Source organism: Chionomys nivalis, chromosome X (assembly GCF_950005125.1).
Source record: "Chionomys nivalis chromosome X, mChiNiv1.1, whole genome shotgun sequence".
NCBI lineage: Eukaryota > Metazoa > Chordata > Mammalia > Rodentia > Cricetidae > Chionomys > Chionomys nivalis.
This window is the reverse complement of record NC_080112.1, coordinates 104,605,802-104,632,900: the sequence shown is the minus strand read 5'-3', so window position 1 is coordinate 104,632,900 and position 27,099 is coordinate 104,605,802. Positions and strand designations below refer to the sequence as shown.

The window sequence follows — 27,099 nt, the reverse complement described above, 5'->3', positions numbered from 1 at the left end:
CTACCAGTACTAGAATTTAGCATTATATTTCTTACAGTTTTACTTTTCCTGATATTCCTCTCTGTTTGTCAAATATTGCTCTTGTGGTTTATTACTTGAATCATTAACTTGTCACATGAATTATGTTTTGACATAACAGGAAATTTTGAGTAGATACAATAGCCAGGAAGTTATCCATTTTTTCATAGGAAGCTAGGGAAAATGTGGGTAATGGGACAGACTTTAACTTGAATAATGTACTTAGCTTAGGTTAAAAGTTAATGGGAAGCCAGGCGGTGGTGGCACACGCCTTTATTCCCAGCACTCGGGAGGCAGAGGCAGGTGGATCTCTGTGAGTTCAAGGCCAGCCTGGTCTACAAGAGCTAGTTCCAGGACAGGAACCAAAAACTACCGAGAAACCCTGTCTCGAAAAGTCAAAAAAAAAAAAAAAAAAAAAAAAAAGTTAATGGGAAAAACTTCAACCTCATTTGTCAAATTCTACATTCAAACAAGAGCCATGCTTTTGTTTGGATTTTGAAATTACCAGCTGAAACAAAGTTTATTCATAAAATCTTAAGACATCTTTATTTGTTCTCCCTAAAATATACAGTATCTTCCAAGATATTGAGGCCGATTTGAAAATATACAACATTAGCTATGCACGTTGTTAAACATACTGTTCTAGTGACATTTAGCAGTGTTCAGTAATTGGCTTAATGAACAGGTGTACAAGTATATTAGTTATGCAGATGTTAATTTGCAGTAACATGTGCTTCCTGATTTGGGGGTGTTCGTGTATAAACTACAACTAGTAAGATTTGTTCCTTAATTAGGAAATCATTACAAAGTTGTGTGTGTGTGTGTGATTCCCACCATTAGGACCATTAGTCTTGTTTAATGTGCACTGAACTTCAGGAACACTCTTGATAATGCCTTTCCTATTGCTTCAGGTACGATGCAGGTGTCAGGATAAAAATCTACTTTTCTGTAGGATGCCTTACTGTGCAGCTGTAGGCAGTACGGAAGGGGGAAACTTTGCAGCTGTCCTATGTAGCATAGAAGAGAAGACAGAAATGCAATCTCTTTCTGCACATTGCTTCAGCTTTCCCTTTTAAGATTTTGTAAGCAAATTTGTTATTTTGTCCAAAGACAATTGAGCACAATTGAATAGTTTGTTGATTGCCAAACTGAGTAAACTTTACCAACATATAAAAGATTATTCTCTTTCCTATTGTTTGTGATTTCTACATTTGTTCCTCATGATTTCCAAGGCTATCAGTTTATAAAGAACTGAAAGAGATTTGAACTTTTATATACTTTAATCTGGATTTTTATTTCTATGTTGAAAGAGTAGAAAATTACAAATACTAGAATAGCAAAGTCATAGAAGCACATAGAAGTATCAGATGCTACCTTTGTACCTCTGCCAGGGCTGCTTGATGAGTAAATGAATACCATTGAATCTTCCTCAAGATATCTCTTATAGGAATTTTGTGATAAGTTAAAAAATATTAACAATATTTTTAAGATTCTGTGTCAGCATATAAGTCATCAAGTGTTATTCATTTGATATATTCTAAGATAAATATTCTACAGTTATAAACATCTGCATCAAATATTTATGTGCATCTACTGGGATAGCAGAAATTAAAGAGGATTTCTAAATATTGCATAAATTAAATTGCAGAGAGTATATACCCATATTTACTTCATTTATGATGAAGAGCATTTCTTGTTTGTAAAAGGATAAATTTATAGTGCAATTTCATATAAAACCCACATATTAAAGGAAATATAAGAACTTGCATGGGGTATTTTATAAAAGCTAATGAGTATCTTGGTGGTAGCACATCTTTAACAAATATCTTTGTCATAAGCATCTTCTTACAGACAATATTTTATAATGTTTCATTTTTATTATTTCGATCGTAATGCCAATTGAAGCACTAAAGTTAATTTAATTCAATGGATTTTAAGTCTCAAATCCCGTATAACTTTTCTACTGTGCAAGAGAGTTCATATTTGACTGTATTGTTCATTCACGGTGAACCAGAGAGCTTTAAGACAACTGCTGCTACCTCACTTCTGTTCGTGATTGCTACATTTGTTCCTCATAGTTTTCAAGACTATCAGGTTATAAACTCTTGTAATGGATTGGAGATTATATATGCTTTTACCCAAATATTTATTTCTATGCTAAAAAGTAGAATATTACAAAGACTAATATAGCAAAGCCATAGAGTGGCCACCTAGAATGAACAGATACCACCTTGGAATCTGTGAGGACTACTGGATGAATGAGGGAAAGAATTTTTGTATTGAAGCATAAAATAAATTTCAGTCTTATCCAAATAATGTTAAGTGACTATACTTTTGGTAAAATAAATGTATTTTTAAAAGTTTACATGCATTAGAAACATATGAACTTAAATTAGTTTAAGAAAAGTAGCATTTGAGTTCATTGCAAAAGGCAGTTTTTAACACGAATGCTTTAATATGTTCTGTTCTGGACATTTGGTGTGTCATTGCTATTGTTTGGAATTCTCTGTCTGAGCCTCTGTTATTGATCCCTAAGGGATATTTTTAAAAAAATCAACAAACAAACAGGGGCCAATGACAAAAATAGATATTGTTTTTGAAAACTTGCCTAGTTTGCAAACTATTTTAAACTTGCTCTTGTACTTTGATTCTCAAAACTCTTATTCTCACTGTTGGAATGTTTATCAGTTTCTAAACTAAGGATTTTATTCCACTTACAGAAAACAAGTAAAATAGACTAATTCCAAAGGAAACTCTGAGCCATAGATATTTTGGCTATGTAATTTTAATTTCAAAGTTTTTTCATTTGAACATCAAAGAGTTCAGACTAGATTTTAATGAAAAATAATACCTAACGCAGTGCTTCTTAACCTTCCTAATCCTGCAATCTTTTAATACAGTTCCTTATGTTAAGGTGACCCTCAACCATAAAATTATTTTAGTTGCTATTTTATAACTGTAATTCTGCTACTTTATACATTGTAATGTAAACATCTGATGTGCAGGATATATGATATGCGACCCCCCAAAGGGGTTGTGACCCATACATGCTAAGAAACACTGAGTTAGCATATAAAGTGACACTAACTAGCATTATGTACACCTGTGTTAGCCAGGAAGCCCATTAGTTTAGAAACAAAATAATAATCATAGACCATTTGTCTTAGAGCATTTCATCCTGTATGTTCCTGTTTAATTAGTTTTGTAGCAGAGTTTAAGGCCTATTGAAGTTAGGAACATTTTCTTGACTACTTCTTTGATTGTGTTAAATTTTCTGAATGTGCTTCCAGAGGTAATTTTGATATAATTTAAATTCTCTTTATTGACATCAGAAATAGCTATTGAACTGTCATTTCTTTCTTTATGCAATTGTCTTAAGTTGAGAACAGCTTAAAATTAGAATAAATTGAAATGTTGACTATTGCATAAGAAAGACACTGTGCTCTCAGAAAGCTCCTTTGAGGAACGTTTATGATGACTTTTTAAAAAAATAATAAAAGTCATTTTTCTTTCACCAATCCCAATGATTATGTTTTGGCAACATTCCTAAGAACTTGACACCTGTCACAAAATCATAATTTTCAAGGGAATTATTATCTATTCTCATTATACCGTCTCTATCTTTACATTGGTCGTTCTACTAAACCTTAGAACATTTAATATTTGTTCTGTAGGTAATTTATTTCATGTGTTATTTGTGTGCTATGGTAACAGAATTTGTATATGTTACACCATTAATGCAAGGGTAATATATGAATTCACAACATTTTTAAGCATCCTTTGAAATATTGCTCAAGTTTCACACATGCTGATTAGCTTTCCGTAACAAAAATGTACTGATTGTTACTCTTTCCTACTAAATTAAATAACTTATGTGTAAGGTATGAGCCAAGATTAAATGAGTTAAAATAATAAAAATCATTAGTGCCTCAAAATGATGTTTATATTTGCCAAAGAAAATAACAGTTATATAAGTCAGTGATGAAATTTAGCAGCATAAATTTGCCTACAAGAAAGTCACTTGATTGAAAAAAAAAGATGGCTTTGCTTGTGTAAAGTGATTTAGTGGTCCCATTGCCTACAGCCTTGTATTTATCAGAGACAAGTTAAACCAACAGTACTTGAGCACAACTATTGGAGCGTTTCTATGCAGGTAGGACTTGGGGACTTCCCTTCATGCTTGTAGGTCTCTCTTAGGGTCCTCATTATTGTATAGATTCTCTGGGATTATAAATTGTAGGCTGGTATTTCTTTGCTTTATGTCTATAAGAGTGAATTCATATGATATTTTTCTTTCTGGGTCTGGGTTACCTCACTCAATATGATGTTTTCTAGGTCCATCCATTTGTCTGCAAATTTCAAGATGTCATTGTTTTTTTTTCTGCTGTATAGTACTCCATTGTGTAAAGGTACCACAGTTTCCATATCCATTCTTTGGTCCAGGATCATTTAGGTTGTTTCCAGCTTCTTGCTATGACAAACAGTGCTGCTGTGAACGTGGATGAGCACATGTCTTTGTGCATCCTTTGTGTATATACCCAAAAGTGATATTGAGCATCCTTTGGGTATATACCCAAAAGTGATATTGCTGGAACTTGAGGTAGGTTGTTTCCTAATTTTCTGAGAAAGGGGCTGTACTAGTTTGCACTCCCACCAGCAATGGAGGATTGTTCCCTTTATCCCACATCCTCTCCAGCATAAGTTGTCAGGAGTGTTATTGATCTTGGCCTTTCTGACAGGTGTAAGATGGATAGCTCAGAGTTGTTTTGATTTGTATTTCTTTGGTGGCTAAGGATGTTGAGCATTTCCTTAAGTGTCTTTTAGCCATTTTAGATTCCTCTATTGAGAGTTCTCTGTTTAGGTCTGTACCCCATTTAATATTGGATTATTTGTTCTTTTGATGACCAATTTCTTGAGTTCTTTGTATGTTTTGGAGATCAGCCCTTTGTCCAGTGTGGGATTGGTGGAGATCTTTTCCCATTCTGTAGGCTCCCGTTTTGTCTTGATGACCATGTCCTTTGCTTTACAGAAGCTTCTCACTTTCAGCAGGTTCCATTTATTAATTGTTTCTCTCAGTGTCTGTGCCTCTGGGGTTATATTTAGGAAGTGATCTCCTGTGCCAATGTGTTCAAGACACTAGTGTCTTTGAAGGGGGAATAGAGGCTAATATCTCTCCTTGATGCTGTAGTCCTTGTTTGAATCCTTTTCAACCATTTAAAGAACCAAGAAATAATATTGTTCCAAGAAAAGATTCTAAAATGGTAGCTAAAACAAAACTCACATATTCCAAACACCACATCTTTGGGGGTATGTACTTGTGTGTATGCAAATTGATGGTACTGTTGTACAGCTTGCAAATGCTTCAAACCTGTTCTTCAAAGCAGTCTCATTGGGGAGATTTTCTGTTGCCCCTTGTTTAGCAGTTTATGTCACCTTAGGTCCTTTAAGGTGTTTCACTGAATCAAATAAATGTCTAAATATTAGCATGTTTTAGGAGCAAAGGCATGTGTTTCTCTTTCCTCAATTAGTCCAAATTAGTGAGATTTTACTATATATTTCATCCCAGTGCTGCTGCAGTTACTTGTAAAGGAGTAATTTATGTTACACATTAGAGAAGAAGCAGCAATTGATTTTTACTTCTGTTTGGCTTATCTTTTCTGCTTAAGTGCTGATATTTAATTTGTAGGGAAACCTCTAAACAGCTCTATAATTTTATGTTTATCCTCTTCCCTGAGCTAATGAAATAAATACATTTATTGATTTCAGAATCACCTTTATTAATGTAGTTAACATGCCTTACTAAGGTTATTCCATGTACTTGGATTAGAACCATTATTGTTTATGAATCAACATTTTTTTTTCAGGTCAAAGGAATGCAGATGCTGCAGAAGAAATTAGGCCCGGGCCTCCAAAGAAGAAAATGAAGGAATTGAGGATTTTGGATCCCAAAACAGCCCAGAATCTGTGTATGTATTATTTTCTGCATAGGTGTTGTGATGATAGCTTATTCAGTGTAAACAACCTTCCAATTTTTTTGACCAGTTACACTGCTAGAAAATAGATCCTGTATAAACTTCCTACTGGGTGGCCTCGTCCAGTCTTTATACAAGGAGTGGTGCCTAGTTTTATTGCAACTTGATACAGCGTGTTTGGTTGAGATCCCTGGGAGAACTGCTGTTTGTTCATTTTCTTTTCTTTGAAGGGAAAAGGAGAAGTGGAGATGGCAGAGGGGGCTGGTGGTGGGACAGGACAGGCAGGAGAGGAGGAAGGGGAAACTGTGGTCAGGATGTGATATATGAGAGAAGAATAAGAGAGAGAGAGAAAGGAAGGAAGGAAGGAAGGAAGGAAGGAAGGAAGGAAGGAAGGAAGGAAGATCATGTATAAATATAATCCAGGTTGCCTTTTGCCACTTAATTAAAATGATGAAAATAAAAATTGAACATTCTTTAATCCACTGAGACCTGTGAGTTTTAGATCTTTGGAAAGTATTGTTAATAAAACTTTTATAGTGAACATTATGAAACCTAATATATGTTGGTATTCAAAAATATTAAGTTTTTATAATTATTTTTCTGACTATTCCTGAAATTCATATTTTTAAGAAATATTTTCTAGTCAGTGTTGACAAGTCATTTAATTACTATTCCCTTATTTGAAAGAATTGTAATATGATCTGGTTACATTGTTAGTCAGTGCACTTCAGAACTGGTGGTTGATCCTAGAGGCCTTTATCCCAGAACTGAGACATTAAATATGGTGTTAGTAATGGAGTCAGATAGTTTTAAATTCATGTTCATTTCATCAAGCCTTTAAGTGTTATTTGGCATACTCTCTCTTCTCACATTGGTGCTAGAATATTTTCTTTTATCACTACAGAATGGTGTTTAGATATTGAGAAAACCAGAAATTTTAACACATTCTTCATTTCTAATTACACAAAGAATATTGTGGAGGTTATTTAAGAACGAAATTAAAGTAAACAACTTATCATTCTGGCATCAGGCAAAATCTACCTCAAAAGTTGGTCTACTAATAGCTATCAAGAATTTGTGTCTTGTTGCAATGATAGTATTTTTTTTCACAAAGTTGATGTTCAATAATTTTTTCAGTACACAGTATGATCTTATTTCCTGGTTAATATCTATCCATGAGATTCATTTCAATTTTTTAATTCACATTCGGTTCCCATGTCTAGTAACCATTTGCCTAGATGATAAATATTAAATTTTATTTTGTTATCAATGCAAACATGCAGATCTTTTCAGGAAAATTCATGAATATGTTACTTCAGATTCTCCCTTTAAGAGCATACCTATATTCCTTTTAAAAGTGGATTTAGTGTAGACTGGAATGGAATGTGTTGTTTAAAAGTTCTGTCTGTGTAATTGTAAGCTACCCCAGTTAAAATGAGTTGAATTCTTTCAACATGACATAAAATATATCCAATGAAGTAAATGATTCAGCATATGAAGAAACTAGGAGTTCACTACCTGAGTGTCAGCAAGAATGCAGAGTGCATCAATAAAGTCAGGCACTTCAGCTCTTTTCTGGCAGAAATAATAGTGTCCTATCATATTTGTGTGAGATCCATTCCAAAACTTCCAATGAATGACTGAAACCACAGGAAGTACTTCCCTCTGGTTATCTCTCTCTGTCTCTCTCTCTGTCTCTGTCTCTCTGTCTCTCTCTGACTCTCTGTCTGTCTGTCTCTCTGTCTGTCTGTCTCTGTATGTATGTATTTGTGTATATGCCTGTGGTAAAGTTTGTTTTATACATTAGCCGGAGTCAGATCTTAACAATAATAATAAAGTCATATGATTACAATAATATTCCAGAAAGAAAAGTTACATGACTATGGTATGGTCTCTTTTCCCTCAGAATCTCTCATTGTACCTGTATCATTATTCTTGTGATGATATGAAATGATATTTTTTAAAAAACAAAAACAAAAACACCTGACTGTTTCTTCTTGCTAAATCATGTGGGCTTTTTAAATATTCCCACATTTTGTGGTCATTGTTAAGAAGCATATAGTTTGCTTTAAAGTAAGCAATGTCATACTTTCACAGGAAATCTGATAACTCCAAAGGCTAACATTTTAGTAAACTTTTAGTCATTGTCAAAAACTAGCAGAGTAGGTCAGCTAAAAAGAGAAGTTTTATTTCAGCTCATTGTTTTGCTGGTTTTAGTCCATGTCTGGTCCCTTTTATTGCTTTTGGTCTCAAGGCAAAACAACAAAACATGGTGAGTCAAAGCTACTCAGCTCTTAGTGGTAAAGAAACAGAGATCCAGAGAGATCGAGTTTGGAGGCAAGATATACCATTCAGATCATGCCCCACTGAGTGAATTTTTTAAATTCTGCCTTATCTTCTAATAGTATATTCAGCAATGTATTTAAAGTATCAATAGTGCATTTGTCTTGAAGTTACCAATGAAGTCTTGTGGGCCAGTTACTTATCTGAAGTCCCATGTCTGAAATGTCCATTGGAGAGCAAACAGTTAGCATTAGAGGTTTTTGGAAAAGCATATTGTATCTTATCCATAACAGCCACGAGATGATTAGAGAGCAAGTAGCATGCATTTCTCAGATGTACTGTTTGATGAGTTTCAGGAGATAAAGTGAGATGACATGCAATTTCATGCTACTACTCAAAATAACACAACATAAAACTCACTAAATAATCCTTTCTTCAACTTTCTAATGAATAATTTTAAACTAAGATTTAGAAAAAATAATGTTTACCTTTTTGCCATTCTTTAGAACTTCTATGTTGGATGTATCTAAAAATTTTGAAATTAAAATATAGAATGACTCAAAAGACCGTTTTAAACTAATCTTTTTTAATTTTAAGTTTTGGTGGGTTATTTTGTATCAGCTTAATATAAAATGCCTGAGCATAGTGTCATGAGAGATCTAAGTAGAAATGTTTTTGTACATATGTGTACTTGAGATGCAAATGCTATAGGTAATCTTGCCTATATGGATAGAATAGTCCATCAAATAGAAACAAGATATAATTCTGCAAATTAGTCTATTAGTGACAAAATTTAATATTTTCCATCTCTACATGATTAATTATGTATAACTAAATTAATAAATTAATTAAATATATAATGCTTTTAAATTTTGATACTATTTTATCACTAATAAAATCCAATTTTATTTTAGCTATATTTCTAGGATCTTACCGCATGCCATATGAGGAGATAAAGAACATTATTTTGGAGGTTAATGAAGACTTGCTCAGTGAGGCCCTAATTCAGGTATATTGAATACCTTCGGTTTTAAAATCATTTTCATAAATATTTTAGATGCATCGCTTATCAATGGTTTTATGAAAAAAGTTTTTTACTTTGGATAATAGAATCTGAAGTGTTATTAATGAGATGACTCAGTCTTTAAGATCCAGGTTGCAGTTCTTTCTTGCCATGCCCGAGATATCGTGCTTTTAAGTTTAAAAATGTGCATTTGTAGATATATCATTCTCTGTACATCACAGAATTGCATGTATTTCATCATCATAATGGGTCCATTAAATAGTTTTTTATTACAATATTATGGGTGAAAAAGCCGAGTATGCCAGGCGGTGGTGGCACACGCCTTTAGGGCTTTAGTATGCCAGGGCTCGGGAGGCAAAGGCAGGAGGATCTCTGTGAGTTCCTCCTGTTTAAAAATGTGCATTTGTAGATTTATCATTCTCTGTACATCACAGAATTGCATATATTTCCTCATCATTATGGGTCCATTAAATAGTTTTTTATTACAATATTATGGATGAAAAAGCCGAGTATGCCAGGTGGTGATGGCATACGCCTTTAGGCCTTTAGTATGCCAGAGCTCGGAGGCAAAGGCAGGAGGATCTCTGTGAGTTTTAGGCCAGCCTGATCTACGGAGTGAGTGCCAGGACAATCTCCAGAGCTACACAAGAAAGCCTGTCTCAAAAGATAAAACAAAATAAAGAAACAAACAAAAAAGACAATTTAAGCATTGCATATTCTATGGATCTTTCTCAGGATCGGTAGGTAAATGTGGTAGACTATTCTTTTGTTGGATACTTGTGCTGCATATTATATCAAACACTTGGTATTTATCATTTCATTGCATCTTAAAACACTTCATGAAGTAAGTGTTAGTGATAGTGTACTCCCTGTAGCAAATGAGAATCTGAATTTTAGGTTATTCAATATTACATCTTGAAGTATTGAATCCAAGCTTCAAGACAATGTCTAAAGGGGCTGCAAATATAGTTCAGTGGTAGGGTGCTTGTCTACCCTAATGCTGTTTTGAGCTCCATTCCCAGTACTATGTAAACCCATGGGTGCTCATGCCTGTAATCTCTACATTTAGGAAGCGACCGGAAGAGTAGGAGTTCAAGGCCTGCTTAGTACACATATGTGAGGCCCTGTTTTAAAAAGGAAGCATATACCAAGTAATTTACTTTATGTAACTATAGTAATTTATTTCCCCCATACTCTCTGTAAATAATAGAGAACATGTATTAATGACACAAGCAAGTCATATTTATGTGGATGGTTTATGTCTGCATCCCAGTTTACCTCATGTGTATTTTAAATCTGAACATGCTCATTTACAATAGGATTAAGGCTTGATGGGTTTATACTGACTTTTTGCTATCGCGATACACATTTATGTTCAATATGGCACGTTCATGAAAATCCTCTTTTAGAAAAAAATTAACAAGGTTTGTTTTATTATTTTTAAGCTCCTGTGGGCAACAAACATGGCCATTGTTCCTTGAGTTGAAATGGGTAGCTTTTTACATTCATTCTGGCAAAAACACATACGCATGCGCGCGCGCACACACACACACACACACACACATTTAGTAATAATGATTTAACAAATATATTGTAAAAATAGAAAGGTACAAAATAGGTGAAACACAGAAGGAAAAAAATTACCAATCATATAGATGTTCGAAAAAGAAAGAGTTAAAGGTTTAGCAGCATGTATAGAGGTCTAAAGCACAAAAGGAGAGCCTGGACAAAGTCAACCTTTACAGAGCAGGTAGGAAATTTCTGGAAGCACCGAGTTGCCAAGCACTATTTTAATTTGGTTCATTGTCCCTCACTTTCCCAAAAGGCAAAGTAAGATCTGTGTAACAATTTGAAATACAGCTATTGACTTTAATGTAGACCAGTTAAACTAGAAAATTTAATAAACAATATTAAGTTGCTACTATATCAAAACTGTAAGCGGTTCATTCCTCTTAACTAGACCAAACTCAAACAATTTTTAAAAAAGCAAAGGTGTATTATACATACTATAAAATAATAGAAGCAAAGACCTTCCATATTTCTATATGCATACTTTGAAATCTAGTTTCATATGGGGATGTGCATAAGTGAGAATTTTTTTCTTTCTTTTATTCTCAAAAGTACTTAAAACCTGATTTTAAAAATAAAAAAATTAACAGTTATACTGACAAATTTAATGACTTGAGGCTTTTACATATTTGCAATATTTTTTCATTTGCCAAGATATGCAGAGGAAAAGATTTAATGCTGTAATTAACAAAAGTATTGCTATATTGATTTACTCTCAAACTATGATCATATCCCATTACAGTTTTTTCTTTACATATGAATGATGAAAAAGCTTTCATTATTGAGATATCGCAAGTTTACCTGCCTTGCCTTACCATATTTTAAAACAGAATGAATGCTTCATTCAAAGAGAAGAAGGGTAGCTAAGCCATATTTAGCTTTGTGTCTTGTTCATTACAACTATTGTGCAAATAATCCTAGGACAGTTCAAATCAGCACAGGTGCCTCTGGAGGCCAGAGGCATCAGATACTCCCAAGAGTTGTGAATACAGACAGTTACAAACTACCATAAGTTTGTTCTGAGAGCCAAACTCAGATGCTTTCTGAGAACAGTATACTCTTTCAACCACTGACTCATCTCTATAGCCTCAATCTTCTGTGTTTTCATGGCTTCTATTTGATAAGACTCTGTTAAAAAGCCAGATTGCTCATTGTACACTAGAGAAACTTTTTTTCATTGCCTATCATAGTCAATCCAAATTGATTCTCTCATTTTTACATAATAAAAATTAGTATATATTTAAGATGTGTCATATGTCTGGAAATATTCTGTTAAGGAAGGATGCTCCTCATGTGAAAATCTACACTCTTGTTGCTCTCATAAGATTACATTCCTCATGCAGAAAAGACTAGCTTCACTGTGACCTCTTTCTCACTCCCAAACTAGATATGTTTGCTTCAATGATGCAAAAGTAGCATCAATTTGCCATTCATATGAGATGTTTACCATTTATGTCTAATTACCATGTAACACATTGATAATGCACAGCATTAAATATGTATCACCAGATTAACTTTGTTGTAAGTTCTATTTGATTACAGTGCTAAACTCCATCCATGCATAATCACAGTTTGTTGTACATGAACATGGTTTTCTCCTCAGCAACAACAGCAAAAAAAAAAAAAAAAAAAAAAAAAAAAAAGGACACATCATTTCCGAAGAACTTGGATTAACACTAATGTTACATCTCTTAGAATGGATCAATAAACTCTTCCTCACTAGACAGCTAGAAGACTGTACTTATTTGACAGGATAAATTGCCTACTTAAAAAAAACTAGTTTTAGCGACAGAGGGCGGTTTGTGTCCTGGAAGTGGTTGTTTTGTTGGAGGCAGGCGAGTCTGAGAGGTGGGGCTTGAGACGCTCCTGAAAGGAGCCCAGGTTGCAGCGTCTGAGGGGGAAAAGTATGGCATTATGGCTTCTGTGTTATCCTACGAAAGCCTGGTACACGCCGTGGCCGGAGCCGTGGGAAGTGTGGCAGCTATGACAGTGTTCTTCCCTTGGATACTGCTAGACTTCGACTTCAGGTTGATGAGAAAAGAAAGTCAAAAACTACTCATGCAGTGCTCCTGGAGATTATTAAAGAAGGCCTCCTGGCACCATACCGAGGGTGGTTTCCAGTTATCTCCAGTCTCTGCTGCTCCAATTTTGTCTATTTCTACACTTTTAATAACCTCAAAGCAGTATGGGTCAAAGGTCAACGTCCTTCTACAGGAAAAGATCTGGTGGTTGGATTTGTTGCAGGAGTGATGAATGTGCTGCTGATGACTCCACTCTGGGTGGTGAACACCAGACTGAAGTTGCAAGGGGCAAAATTTCGGAATGAAGACATTATACCAACTAACTACAAAGGCATTATCGATGCATTCCACCAGATTATTCGAGATGAAGGAGTCTTGGCTCTGTGGAATGGCACCTTCCCCTCCTTGCTGTTGGTCTTCAACCCTGCCATCCAGTTCATGTTCTACGAAGGCTTAAAACGGCAGCTTTTTTATTTTTTATCTTTTTTATTATTTTTTAATTAAAATTTCCACCTGCTCCCCGTTTCCCATTTCCCTCCCCTCCTCCCAAATATTGCCCCCTCCCCCCACTCCCCTCCCCCTATCCCCACTCCTCTTCTCCTCCCCCCACACCATTTCCCCTCCCTCTGGATACTGAAGAGCAGTCTAAATTCTCTGCCCTGCGGGAAGACGAAGGTCTTCTATCTACATCCAGGAAGGTGAGCATCTAAACAGGCTAAGCTCCCCCAAAACGGCAGCTTTTAAAGAAGCTAATGAAGCTCTCTTCTCTGGATGTGTTCGTCATTGGTGCGATAGCCAAAGCGGTCGCCACCACAGTCACTTACCCCATGCAGATGGTACAGTTGATTCTGAGGTTTGGACATCATAGACTAAACCCATAAAACAGAACCTTGGGGAGTCTTCGGAATGTTCTCTATCTTCTTCACCAACGAGTCAAGCGGTTTGGAATAATGGGACTCTACAAAGGCCTTGAAGCCAAGCTGCTCCAGACCATGCTCACAGCTGTCTTCATGTTCCTGGTGTATGAGAAACTGACAGCTGCTACCTTCACTGTAATGGGCCTGAAAAGCACACACAAGCGCTGAGGTCCTCCACAGAGCAGTGTGGAGATGCACATGCTGCAGAGAGGAGTGGGGCTCTCCTCTCCTCTGGTTCCATCCGCACCACAGTCATTCCTGTCATTTGCTCGAAAGGCTCCAAAGGCTAAACAGGGAGTAGAGTTGGCTAGGCCTATTGCCAACTTAATTTTTTTGGTGTTTGCTTGGATTTGGGGGTGAAGGTTAGACTAATATTGAAATATTGAAAATCTGAAAATGTAGGTTTGAGGGTGTTTATTAATTTTTGCAAGGGGTATGGACTTTCCATCTGAAGTTTTTCTCAACTATGCCACTTGTTCTCTTTCCCCGAACGCAGGTTCTGACAATTCTAACGTACTTTCTCAATACCTTTATGTGTCTTAATCTTGGTAAAGATTTTTCTCACTGAAATAACATGATGACTATGCCATGGGCATGACTTTATTTCTGTTCGGCTCTTCTCCTGCTCAATGAGAGTTAAGTGAGCTATTTATTTTGTGGGGAAAATGAAAATTATTAATTCTAAATAATTTTCTTAAAATTTGTAAATGTCAATTATTCCTTAGTGTTTGGCATAGTTTTTTAAATACATATTTATTTTGAATTGTCTTTTATTAAAAAAAAAAGAAGTCCTGTTGTTGTATGTCCACCCATGCGAGCTCCAATCAGACAATCCTCAATAAACTGTCAGGGCACGCACACACACACAAAAAAACTAGTTTTATTTAGCCAACATGATAAAGTTCAAATGTTAAAGTTAAAAATAAAATACTAATCCTTCATATTTCCATATGTCCCTACCACCTTCCACTCCTCAGAGAGGATTAGTCCTCCCATGATGAGTCAGCAAAGTCTGTCATATCACCTGAGTCAAAACCTCTGTATCTAGACTGAGTAACTCTCCATTGGGAATGGGCTGGAGTTCATGCACTATGGTAAATACTGTTTCCACTGCTAGTAGCCCCACAAACTACCCAAGCCACACAATTGTCACCCACATTCAGAGGACTTAGTTTGGTCTTATGCAGGTTCCCCAGCTGTCAGTCTGGAGTCAGTGAGCTCCCTCTTGCTCAGGTCTCCTGTTTCTGTGGGTTACCGTATCATGGTCTTGGCTGCATTGCTCATATTATTGCTCCTCCCTCTCTATGACTGAAGGCTAGGAGTTTGGCCCAGTGCTTAGCTATGGATGTCTACATCTACTTCCACAGTTGCTGGATAAAGGTTCTATGATGACGATTAAGGTAGTTATCCATGTGTTTACAGAAGGAAGGCAGTTAAAGTACCCTCTCTACTATTGTTTAGTGTCTTAACTGGGATCATCCTTGGTGATTCCTGGGAATTTCCCCAGTGGCTGTTTTGTCACTAATCCCATAATGGCTCACTCCATCAGGGTATCACCTTCCTTGCTCTCCCTCTCTGTACTTCACCCAGCTTGACCTTCCCAACCTCTCATCTTCTCCTTCTTAATTGCTGGAGAAATTGTGCTTATATTTGCCAGGCATATGTGAGAGTAGAAGGTAGCATACAGTGCCGAAAACTTTTTAAAGAGATGTTAGTTCAGTGCAATTGGAAAGGATTCAGCAGGTTTTGAACATGGAAGTGTAAAATAATTTATCTTTCTTTTATTGTATTTCTTATTCATATTTTGTGTTTCATTTAATTAAAAATGTAAACAACAGACCAAAATAGTAATAATAATATTTATTACTGACAGTAAAGAAGTAATAAATATTTCCTTTTCATGTTCCATTCATGACAGATATCAAGAAACATTGTTTATACTCCTTACTACTTATAAATTACTTATTAGGATTGCCACTAGATCTTGCTTTTTAAAGTTTTAATCAAGAAACACATCTATTATTATACATTATTTGCTTTGGTAAATATGTTACCAACTCTTTCAATACAGTTGGTTTCATTTATAATGATATATATATTTGATTTTATTTTGAGAACTGACCCCAAAATTTAAAAAAAAAAAAAGTCCATGGGACAGCTAAGAAGGCCAGAACCTGATAGCTATGCTCCCAGAGTTGCTGTGGTTAAGGTAGTTTCCTAGAACAAATTTACCTTGAACTAGACTTTGAAATATTAATAGGAATTAATAAGGGATTATTGAGAGTGAATAGTGGGCAGATACTTGACAAATATAGAAGACAACATCTTTTATTATTCATATAAATTTCTGAATTAAGAGAGGATAGTGATGAGCAAGCATATGGAAGATGATTATTACATTGCTTGGGGTCCTATTTTAGAAACAAGAGAGCATGATCTAATGACTGGTTGTCTGCCTACCCCCCCACACACACTACCATTTTGTATCTGTATCTCTGTATTTCTCAGATATACTTTATTTGGACTTTTAGGTGTCTAAGTGCAAGAATTTTAATGTCATGTATATGCTACAGGCCGCACTGTTCCTTACCTCCCTAATTTTGACTTATTCCTAGATAGTGTATACATTAAAATTCTTGTCTCCTGATAAACTATTGAATTTGGGCAACAACAAATTTTATATTTAGGAAAATTAATGCAGGTATAGTATATACCAAGTAGTTCTCTGTTAATAGACTAAATAGGCAAATGCAAAGTAGTTTTTAAAGTACAAAATAAACAAAACCCTGAACTATAAAGACATCAGTTGGGTGGCAGGTAGATAACTTTGTTTTAAAATATATATTCACTGAAAAGTTTTGGCTACAAAATGGTTGTACCACTTGGGGATTAAAAAAAAGAAATGAACTAGCAAGCAAAAAAATCCAGGACATAATAGAAAGAATTACAGGTAGTTGTCCACTAAAATATTTTTCTTAAGATCAATTGAGATCAGTAAAGAAAACAATATCAATGGGTCATTTGCAAAGCACTGATACTTAAAGTATGAGAACTATTGAAATTCTTGATGTTTCTAGTGAAAGAAAGGTGATGACAAATAGACAATCAGGAATTCATTTCTGTATGCCACATATGTTGACTGAGGTTTCTGTCCCACCAGGTCCCACATCCATTTAGTCCTAAATATACACACAGAGGCCTACATTAATTTGATTGGTCTATTAGCTCAGGCTTCTTATTAAGTCTTATCATTTATATTAGCCCATAATTCCTGCCTGTGTTAGCCACATGGCTTCTTGGTCTCTTTTTCAGCGAGGCAGTCTTATCTTGCTTCCTCTGCAGCTGGGTGACTACTGAAGACTGAGCTTTCCTCTTCCCAGAATTGTCCTGTTCTCATTGCCTCACCTCCACTTCCTGCCTTGTTGCCCTGCCTATCGTCTATACTTCCTTCCCGGCTACTAGGCAATCAGCATTTTATTAAAATACAATTGACAGGGTACAGACCATTGTCCCACAGCACACCTATGGTGAGGCAATGGTTAGTGATAAGAAATCAGAATAAAAGAGATATGCACATCAAGTCAGGATAGATTACAGTACAGATACCATCAAGCTGTAAGGAGTGATGAAATGACCGAGATTAAGGGAAAAATACCATTTGGATTTATTTTTAATTGATGCATATAAACATATAATAGTTTAGATTAATAGAGTACCATGTATTTTTTGCCTTATATCCATATATAGGGATATTATATATATATATATATATAGTCTGATATTATATATACATATATATATATGAAGGTAATATCAGACTAAACTCTTTAACCATTCATCATGGATTATAATAAAAACTTTCTAAATTTCTCCTTGTCACTCTTAACAGTACATTAATGTCACCTACAGTCACTCTATTGTTTAGAGCTTCTTTTAGTATCCACCACTACAGTTACATTTAGTAGTCCTTATTTTATGGGTCTTTCTTAAAATATGCTAAGCTCTACACTGGACCCCTATACTTTTTAAGCAGATGTTATGTTTATTTATAGTATCTGCCCCCTGCCACCCTTCATTTGAGAACCTAGTGCATTTCTGCAGAGGATGGAACCTTCTGGGGTTTCATTTGTTGTTGTTTCATCATTTACTTCTTCTTCTCTGACTTTTCCTTCGTCCATTCTTTATGTAGTGGAAGGCTAAAGTAGGTACCAGTAATACCTCAGATAAAATGCAGCTCTATACTACCTCCTTCATATCGAAAATTCATGCACAAGAATATTTCTGCTTGTACCTTACTTTTTAGTTCCCTGTATTTCTGCATGCATTATGGTTCTGAAGCACAGTTGAATATTGAATAGTGTAGTGCATGCAAGATCAAGACAAAACCTACAGCTTCCCACATGATTATGTTTTCTCAAATGTGATTTTTACATCTCAAAACAGATTACCTGATTCATATAACTCATTCTTGAATACTGACAAAATGATTAGATAGAAGCAAAGGTCATTCAATCTATCCCCCGAATTCCAGGCAGTGCTACACCTAAGTCATCAAAGATAAATGGGTATCTATTGATTCTGCAAGAAAAAAGATTCTTCAGCTTCCCTCAATTAACCAGTTGTAGTGTATAATTATTCTTATAGTCAGGAAGTTCATGCATGTGTAATAGTCGAACTCGTTTTTGTCTCTTCAATCCATCTTTGTAATCATTGATCTATTTATGTGGCTATCGACCATCTGTATTATATGCAGGCTTGTGAGTCTGCATGTGTTTGTGCACTTTACAAGAGTTGATGGCTTTGGAAGACTATAGGTATATCAATTAAGGCTATAAAAGCATTAATATTGTAGAATTTTATAAGACTTTTTCTCTTTGCTGACAACTTGTATTTTCCAAGTTTATTTTCATAATTCTTTAGGGAAATTGAAACATTAGCAATGAGAAGAACAATCTTGACATTTCTTTCTTATTTCTCATCATAGAGAAATAAGTATTTCATGATGTTTTTACAGTCTGCAAATATTTTTATCCATGAGCTGCTATTGTTTTTTTCATCTTTTGCTTCTTTTTATCAGATGGAATTTTTAAAAATGTATTCTCTTGTCTGTTTTGACAGTAGTTTTGTTTTTGAGCATTGTGTACTAATTTCAGTCTATTGTGAAGCTGAATCTAATCCAAACAATATTTTGTCTGCTCATTGTCATTTTTTGGTTGATTTGTAAAGAATAACCAGTTTTTCATTTATTACTACTACTGCTTGTATTCTTATTTGCAAGGAAATAAAAGATAGCTCTAAACAATTAATCTTTTGTCATATCAATTAGAAAAAAACTATTTTTAATTGGGAAAAATTGAGTTATTTACAATTTGAATGAAAACTGGATTTTATTCGAAGTTGTGCAAAATATTATCTCATAGATATTTCTTTTTTTGCACACTTCTAGCTACAGCAAAAGCTTCAGAAAATTTTAGTAGCTTTATACTATTGGTCTATGGATCCTCTTTGACTGACTGGGTGATCAGAGTCGAGCAGAAGTTCTGTTGCAGTTCTACAGCTTTGAAAGTATATGCCTCTTTTAACATGAACTTCTAGGACCCTGCAACTAAGAAATGAAAAGCAAAACTATACTACTGTTCTACATTAATCTGAAACTCTGGGACTATTTCTCTCCCCAAAACAATAATCCTTTAATTTAAGAAACCAAGGGAGCAGATAGCACAGTTACTAACATTCTCCATGGGAAAAATCAAAAGTGATAGACAAATGAGCTTTTCCCACTAGCTTTTGACTCATTTTTAAAGTTTGTAAGTGGTTGAAATATAAAGATGGTTGGTTAGCCAAGTATTTACTAAATCATAACACTTTGTAATTTATTACATTTCGAGAAGCACTTTTTGTTATGTTCTATGGATGACAGTCAGAAATTTTCTATAACTCAGGACTAAGTCTTCACATAGCACAGACTTTTTTTCAAGGTTATATAGTTGTATATTTGATTCTTGAATTAGATTTTGTCCCAAAATAGTATTAACATACTACATTATACCCTAGCATAGTATATGATATATTTAACATTTAACATAACCATATGTTAATTTATCTTTTTAAATATTATAGATGTGCTGTCAAGAAGGAAAATTCAGAAGAAGTCTTTGGTTGAGATATATATATATATATATATATATATATATATATATATATATATACAATTTTATAGCTCCATAACAAAATTAATCTTATAACCCCAGTAGCCCAGATACTGAGAGCAGCAATTAATAAATGCATCCTTTTGAAACTGAGACGTTTCCGTAAGGCAAAGGATATAGTCAAAAGAAAATGGCAACCTACAGAATATGCAAAATCTTCACTAACTCCACATCTAACAGAGGGCTATTCTCCAAAGTATACAAAGAATTCAAGAAACCAGACAAGATACCAAATAACCCAATTTAAAAATGGAGTACAGATCTAAACAAAATCTTCAAAAGAGGAATCTCGACCAGTCAAATGACACTTAAGGAATTGCTCAACATCTATTTAAAAGTGTTTTGTTCAAGGAACTAACTGGGGACATTGCCCTGGGCACCTGGTAGCCACTCCAGGTTCAAGTCTCTTGCCAACCCTTAGGTGGCTCCCTTAACTAAGATATGTGCTTCCCTGCTCCCCTATCCAACCTTCCTTTATCCCCAATCATCCTGTATCCCCAAGATCCCCCCATCCTCTCCTTCTCAATTTTCTCTCCCCATATCCCCTTACCCCCATCCCACCACACACCCAAGATTCCAATTTTTGGCCCAGCAATCTTGTCTACTTCCCATAGCCAGGAGGATAACTATATGTTTTTCCTTGGGTTCACCCTCTTATTTAGCTTCTTTAGGATCACAAATTATAGACTCACTGGCCCCTATCTATGGCTAGAAGCCATTTATGAGTGTTTTGTTAGGAAACACACATAAGACATATTCCTTACCTTGGACTGTGATGATTTAAAGAGTGGATACAAGATTCTGTCTTCGAGATGCTAGTAATACTCACTGCCACATGTGAGTTTAGATTTTTCCAATGAATATAAGGTATCAGAATTTGCCTTTAGTTTCAGACCATTGTTTTAAGATTTCCTTTTACAGCTGGTGATGCACATCTATAATCCCAGCACTCAGGGGCAGAGGTAGGCAGACGGACCTCTGTGAGGACAGACTGGTCTACAAGAGCTAGTTCTAGGACAACTAGGGCTATGGCACAGAGAAACCCTGTTACAAAAAACAAAACAAAAACAAAAAACAAAATAGGTTTCCTTTTGCATTTGGTAGAAAAGTAGTAAACTTTCAGAATTTCCAATTATTTGCTTTTTTCTTAGTTTATTACACACCTGATAGCGTTGGCTTTGTACATTTGATTAGTATTTATCAAAATCAAAGCCATAACTTTAAGAAATCTACTTTTCTTTCTGACAAAATGATTTCTCACTAAGTTGCAAATAGCCCTGGTCAGGCATTGTTTAAATTAAAGGCAGCAAGTATTCCATTGTAAATGCATCTAATAATATTACTATGAGTTGACTTTTTTTCCATTTTCATTGAGTAACACATTTGTGTGCTTTATATCCAGAAATTAATAATGTTAACATGTTAAATTTATGGGATTTAGCTTTAGCATATGATAGGGAAGTTAGATATTATCATACAATCAGTCTAGGATCAGAACTTAGTTCTATGAACTTTTTTAAACACCATTTTTTACGTATCTTTCTCCCTACTGTGGTATGTAGGAAAGTGACTGACTGACTTGCTTTTACTGTTGGAAAGGAATAATATGTATCTACTAAAGTTTTCCCATCTAAACACTTGTACAATGTCTCTCATTGGAAACCAGAGTTGACCTTTAATTATATTTTATAACATCTTATTCAACACATGGTATGTGAATTAATTGATACCTAACATTCTTTGTGCTCTATAATAAATATGTAGCTAGATAACAAAGAATAAATACCTATAATTACTAAATACAATAAAAGAAACATTGAATTCTATTTCTGTATTAATAATTAGCATTTTAGTAAATTGAAAGTATTGTTCTGCTATTAACATAACCATTGTTTACTTTACTGTATATGAAGGAGTCATAGTGACAGATTCCTCTAAGGAAATATAACCATTTTGTTGCATGAGAAAGATAAGAGTAAATATTTTGGTATTCACTTTATGTTTTCTACAGTGCATATAACATAATATAATTGAAAATAACTTGCTTCAAAGGAAAAGCAAATATGTTCATTTCTCCTCCCTGAGTACTATCTTAGAGTTTCTGTTGCTCTGATGAAATATAACCAAAAGGGAGTTGGGAGGGAAGGGTTTGTTTTCTTTAGAGTCCCATATCACTGTTCATCACTGCAGACTGGGCAGAAAACCAGAGGTGATGATGCAGAGGCCATGGAGGGTACTACTTAATAGCTTGCTCCCCATGGCTTTCTCAGGCTGCTTTCCTATAGAACCTAGGACCACAGCCCAGGAATAGCCCAACCCATAATTTGCTGGGCTCTCCCGTATTTAGTTACTAATTGAATGTATTACAGGCTTGCCTACTGCCTGAACTTTCTAAAGAGTTTTTCTTTAATTTATATATATTTAGCAATGTTCCTTTCCCTCCTCAAAGTCCTTCCAGATTTTCTCCCCCTACTAAGACAACTTTAAGTTCTTTCTCAAAAACAAACAAACAAACAAACAAAAACCAATACAACAGCAATAGCCCCCAAACCAAGGAAACAAAAATAAAAACACCCAAAAAAGGAAAAAAAAAAACAAAAAAAAAACAACAAGCAAACATCAACAGCATCAAACAAAACCCACCAAACAGTAACCAAATAAAAGCAAACAAAGAACTGTGGAGCCGGGCGGTGGTGGTGCACGCCTTTAATCCCAGCACTCGGGAGGCAGAGAAAGGCGGATCTCTGTGAGTTCGAGACCAGCCTGGTCTACAAGAGCTAGTTCCAGGACAGACTCCAAAACCACAGAGAAACCCTGTCTCAAAAAAAAAAAAAAAAAAAAAAAAAAACTGTGGAGTCCATTGTATTTTGACCAACTACTCTTGAGCATGAGATTTGCCTTGCAGTGGTTGATATATACACAGTTGTTAACCATTATTCTGGTGGCTAAACCAATTAACCAATTAAGTTGTTAACCTTTAATCTGGTGGCTAAATTTTCATGCATTCATTTAGTCATTCAGTTTTAAATATTAAAAAATGAAATGTAATAAGATATAATAAACACTATCACATTGAAGTTGGACAAAAAAGAACCAGAAAGAAAAGAGCCCAAGAGAAGGTAGAAGTTACAAGAATCAGAGAGCCACTCATTCACACACTAAGAAATCCCATAAAATCATTAACCTGGAAGCTATAATTGCAGAAGGCCTCTGGTTGTGTTTATTCTTTATCTGCATGTTTCATCTGTGTCATTATTAACTATCCAGAATTTTTTTTTTTTTGGAAATGATCCTTGTTAAGATTGCTGACAATTGGACTTTACTTAATATTCTTATTTGTTTTGTTTATTCTTTTTAGTTTCTTTAGAATCAATGAGAGTAATAGTTCTGTGCACTTCTTTTATAGTAATTGTGATAATATCATTTTATATGGCAGAATTAGATATCCTGAACCTGTTAGATGGACCTTTTCTACTAGATCATTCTAGAGAGATGAGAATTCCATGCTAGACTTAACTGTCTATATCTAATATTTTTCCTCAGAGATCTCTAAAATGATAAATCACCAAATTTTGTTTATTTAATAATCTATGGGAATATTAAGATATCTAACAGTATTGTGTTGATAGACACATAGGCAGTGTATTTGTTAGTTGTCTGATTACCACATACAACACACACACAAAGAGCAGACCAAAGCTACTTAAGGAAGAAAGGCTTTTGTTTTGGCTAGTATTTTGAGGAAAAGTCCATGATGATTTGAAGGCATTACAATAAAAAAGCCTGAGGCATCTGGTCACATTGTGTTCACATTCAATAATCAGAACGGGGTGTATGCATCTGCTCATTTAACTTTCTCTTTTTGTCTAGGAAGCAGGCTCAGAGAATGGTACTGCTCCCATTTAGGGTTGGTGTACCCACACTAGTGAAGCAAAAAAAAAAAAAGCATCATTTATATGTATACATAGTGCTTTGTTTCTTCAGTGATGATAGATCTTGTCCAGTTAACAAGTTACTATTAGTCATTACAGGTGTTGATTTCTCTGAATGTTCCCATATATCATAGGAGAGGTTTGTTGTCATGTGCACAGTTGGCTAGTATTTTGGAATCCTATTTTGGAGTGGTTACTTGTGGTCTTCATTGGCCTAGTGACATCACATTTGTTTGCAAAACTAAAATCAATGGGTACAGCCATTAAATGTGATATCTATAAAGTTTAAATAAAAGCATAACTACTCTAGATGAAGGGATTTTCTGTTGCTGATGAGAAATTGCAGTTTGACAAGCAGTAATTATTTGATTGCTAAACTAATGAAAAGCATTTGAAGTAGTATATAGTATGATACTAAACAGTATACATGCAATATGAATTGCTCATCCTCTTTGGATAGGAGCAGTCACAGTTACAGAGCAGATTTGAGTATTTTTTCAAATAGGATTTGGGGAAACTTTGCCAGGCCTCTTCCTTAGAGTCCAAACATTATTTCCCTTCTCTGATATTATGCCAAGGCATTCTCACAAGTGGTGCTGTGTCAGTTGTGGAGAAGAGAACAGAATTTCATGGGAATGACAAAAAAACTACTTAACCAATATAAAACTAGTCATGATTAAAAAATATATTTGTATACTCTGTTGTATATGTAACAGTCTTTTTACGTGGAATTGGCATTGGCATATATTTCAAATCACCTGTACATTCCATCTATCATTATTGTTTTGCATTTATTCGTAGCGTGTTAGAAGAGTTAGCTATATAAATATTTATAAATATGAGCACATATTACTAGTTGAAAAGTCAATCCTATTTTTAAGATTGCAGAAAAGACTGTTATTGTTTTTCTATCTGTTAGAAAATCAGTGCTCCTAGCCAAATATAATTTTCATGCATTGTTTTCATAGATAATTTGAATATTGCTTTGAGGTGGAAATATTTCAAGCAATAGAAAATTGGACTTTTTTCCCAACACTTTTTCGATTTATGTTTGACTAGTTCCCCTTTATTCATCACGTAACTAAATGGCCACGAATATGACCTGTTCAAAATCATGTGATTATTTCTTATTCTTTTAAATGTCATTGATTTTTTCCATGTGAATATATGCGAAATATTTCCTTAGTATAAAAAAGTTGACAGTTATTTTCTGAATCAACTACCATCACAAGATTAGACTTGAAGTAGTTTGGTATATGCATTTGTGATTGTTGTTTAGAGGGAAAACAAACTGAAAAGTGAGTATAGACCTTGCAAATGTGAAGGGTATTATCTATATAGTGGTGGTCAGTAGAAAAATGTTGCTGAATGGCTCATTGAAAGTAATCTATACTACATTGTATCTTGATGATAGTAAGCTGAATTCTACCATGAAGTTTTAAGGCAACAATATAAATGATGACAAAGTTTTCAGAAAAGCTTAAAGACCAAAATTTGTATTAAAATTCACAAAATGTTCATTCAGGATACTTCTTTAATATTATACTATATGTATATGTTTCAGAGTATAGCATATAACAATGTCCACATTACCAATTCTTATGAAGCATGTTATTATCCTTCTTCCCCAGAAGAAAACATGACCCTGGAACTGACACTCATCATCCTATTCTGTCTTTATGATTTTGCCACATATGAATGTGCAGCTATAGTAACTACTTAGCTTTTTTCCCCTTTTCAATTGTTCCATAAAAGGTAAAGTACAACAAATATATTAAACATATTTTTCCATTTTGAAGGTATTCCATTTATCCCCATGTAGTATTATTTTCTACCACATACATGTACTTATTTTAGTCAGTGAACATTTTAGTTGTTCATTTTAGTTGCTAGTTTTATTACTATTCTGTTTTTTTTATTATTATTATAAACACTGATAGTATAGTACTGTTTCCTTAAATATTTGTATATATGCTGTTTGTCTAAATCTTGAAAACCTTCTCTAGATCTGATGTTTTCATCTTGTATCACCTCACACATGTTGTAAGTATATTATTTCTACTATTAACTAAAACTTACTGACTCAAACTTTTTGGTAGGGCCCTTTTGTCTGTATTAAGGCCTTCCAACAATTTGTTTTCACACACTATAGACTATTAGTATACTAGGGTTTCAGAATAGACAGTTTGTGAACTATGTGTATCTTCAGAATTGCTGAATTGTAGGAGATTGTTTCCTGAAATGGTGTGCCAATATTTCCTATTTATATCATATGGGCTCCATATATCTTAATTGAGGCTCCTTCTTTCCAGATGATTTTAGATTGTGTCAAGTTGACATAAAACTATCCAGCACATTTACACACATGTATACACAACTATTTAAGCTATATGATTAAGTTTTGAAAAACATGCCCTAATAACATATAATAATTAAGGGATTAAATTTTCTATTCAACTAAGTAGAGAAAATTGTGTTAAAATTGAAGAGAGTTAAACAAGTGTTTAAGAAAAACATCATTGTCTTCTTTAATAAATGTGTGTATTTGCCAATAGAATTTAAAACAATTTCAGTATCCTTTCATTTATCCATCTGTATTTGGATAGAAAATGGTGCAATAATACATTTTAAAAGAAATATTAGCCCTATTCTAGTTATGTGGTAAATGATAGACTTAATCAGAGTGAACTTAACTCAGTTCTCTGTTACTATCATGACTTAATGAGATGTAAGACAAAAAAAGAAAGGTTATGTTTTGTCAAGAAAGAAAGGGCAGTATGGTTCAATACCTTTACTTAAGTAACCTTTACATGTGCAATTAACATTTAAAAGAAATAAAGTTTTGGAAGCATTATAGAGTAATTGCACAAATGTAAAAAGTAGTTAGAAGCCTGTGGTCTGTTAGGAGAAATTTCTTTAAATAACACTGACAGTTATCAGAAAGTGAATTTGTGATGCATAAAAGATGAGAGGAAAATCTCCTCATTTGGTGACATACTTACTTCTGTCTATTTTGTTGTTTTCTTAGTAAACTTCAACTCACTGACATTTGCTGGAATGAAATTTTCATACTCACCCAGAATTGATCTTTCAAACACAAATTTTGAAATAGTTGAGGGAGAAAAAAACATGCTATTAAGCAGCAGCAGGAAAG

General features: G+C 34.4%; 1 protein-coding gene and 1 pseudogene across 3 annotated transcripts in view; both read left to right on the top strand.

The window, feature by feature from the left end:
- Diaph2 (diaphanous related formin 2) overlaps positions 1–27,099 on the top strand; it is a 703,438-nt gene that overhangs the window by 308,490 nt on the left and 367,849 nt on the right. For all 3 annotated transcript variants that reach the window (XM_057758989.1, XM_057758988.1, XM_057758987.1), the window contains 2 exons: positions 5,883–5,984; positions 9,188–9,282. In XM_057758989.1, the coding sequence (XP_057614972.1) occupies positions 5,883–5,984; positions 9,188–9,282 (197 nt within the window). The remainder of the gene's footprint in view (positions 1–5,882; positions 5,985–9,187; positions 9,283–27,099) is intronic.
- On the top strand, positions 12,769–13,972 carry LOC130867445 (peroxisomal membrane protein PMP34-like; annotated as a pseudogene).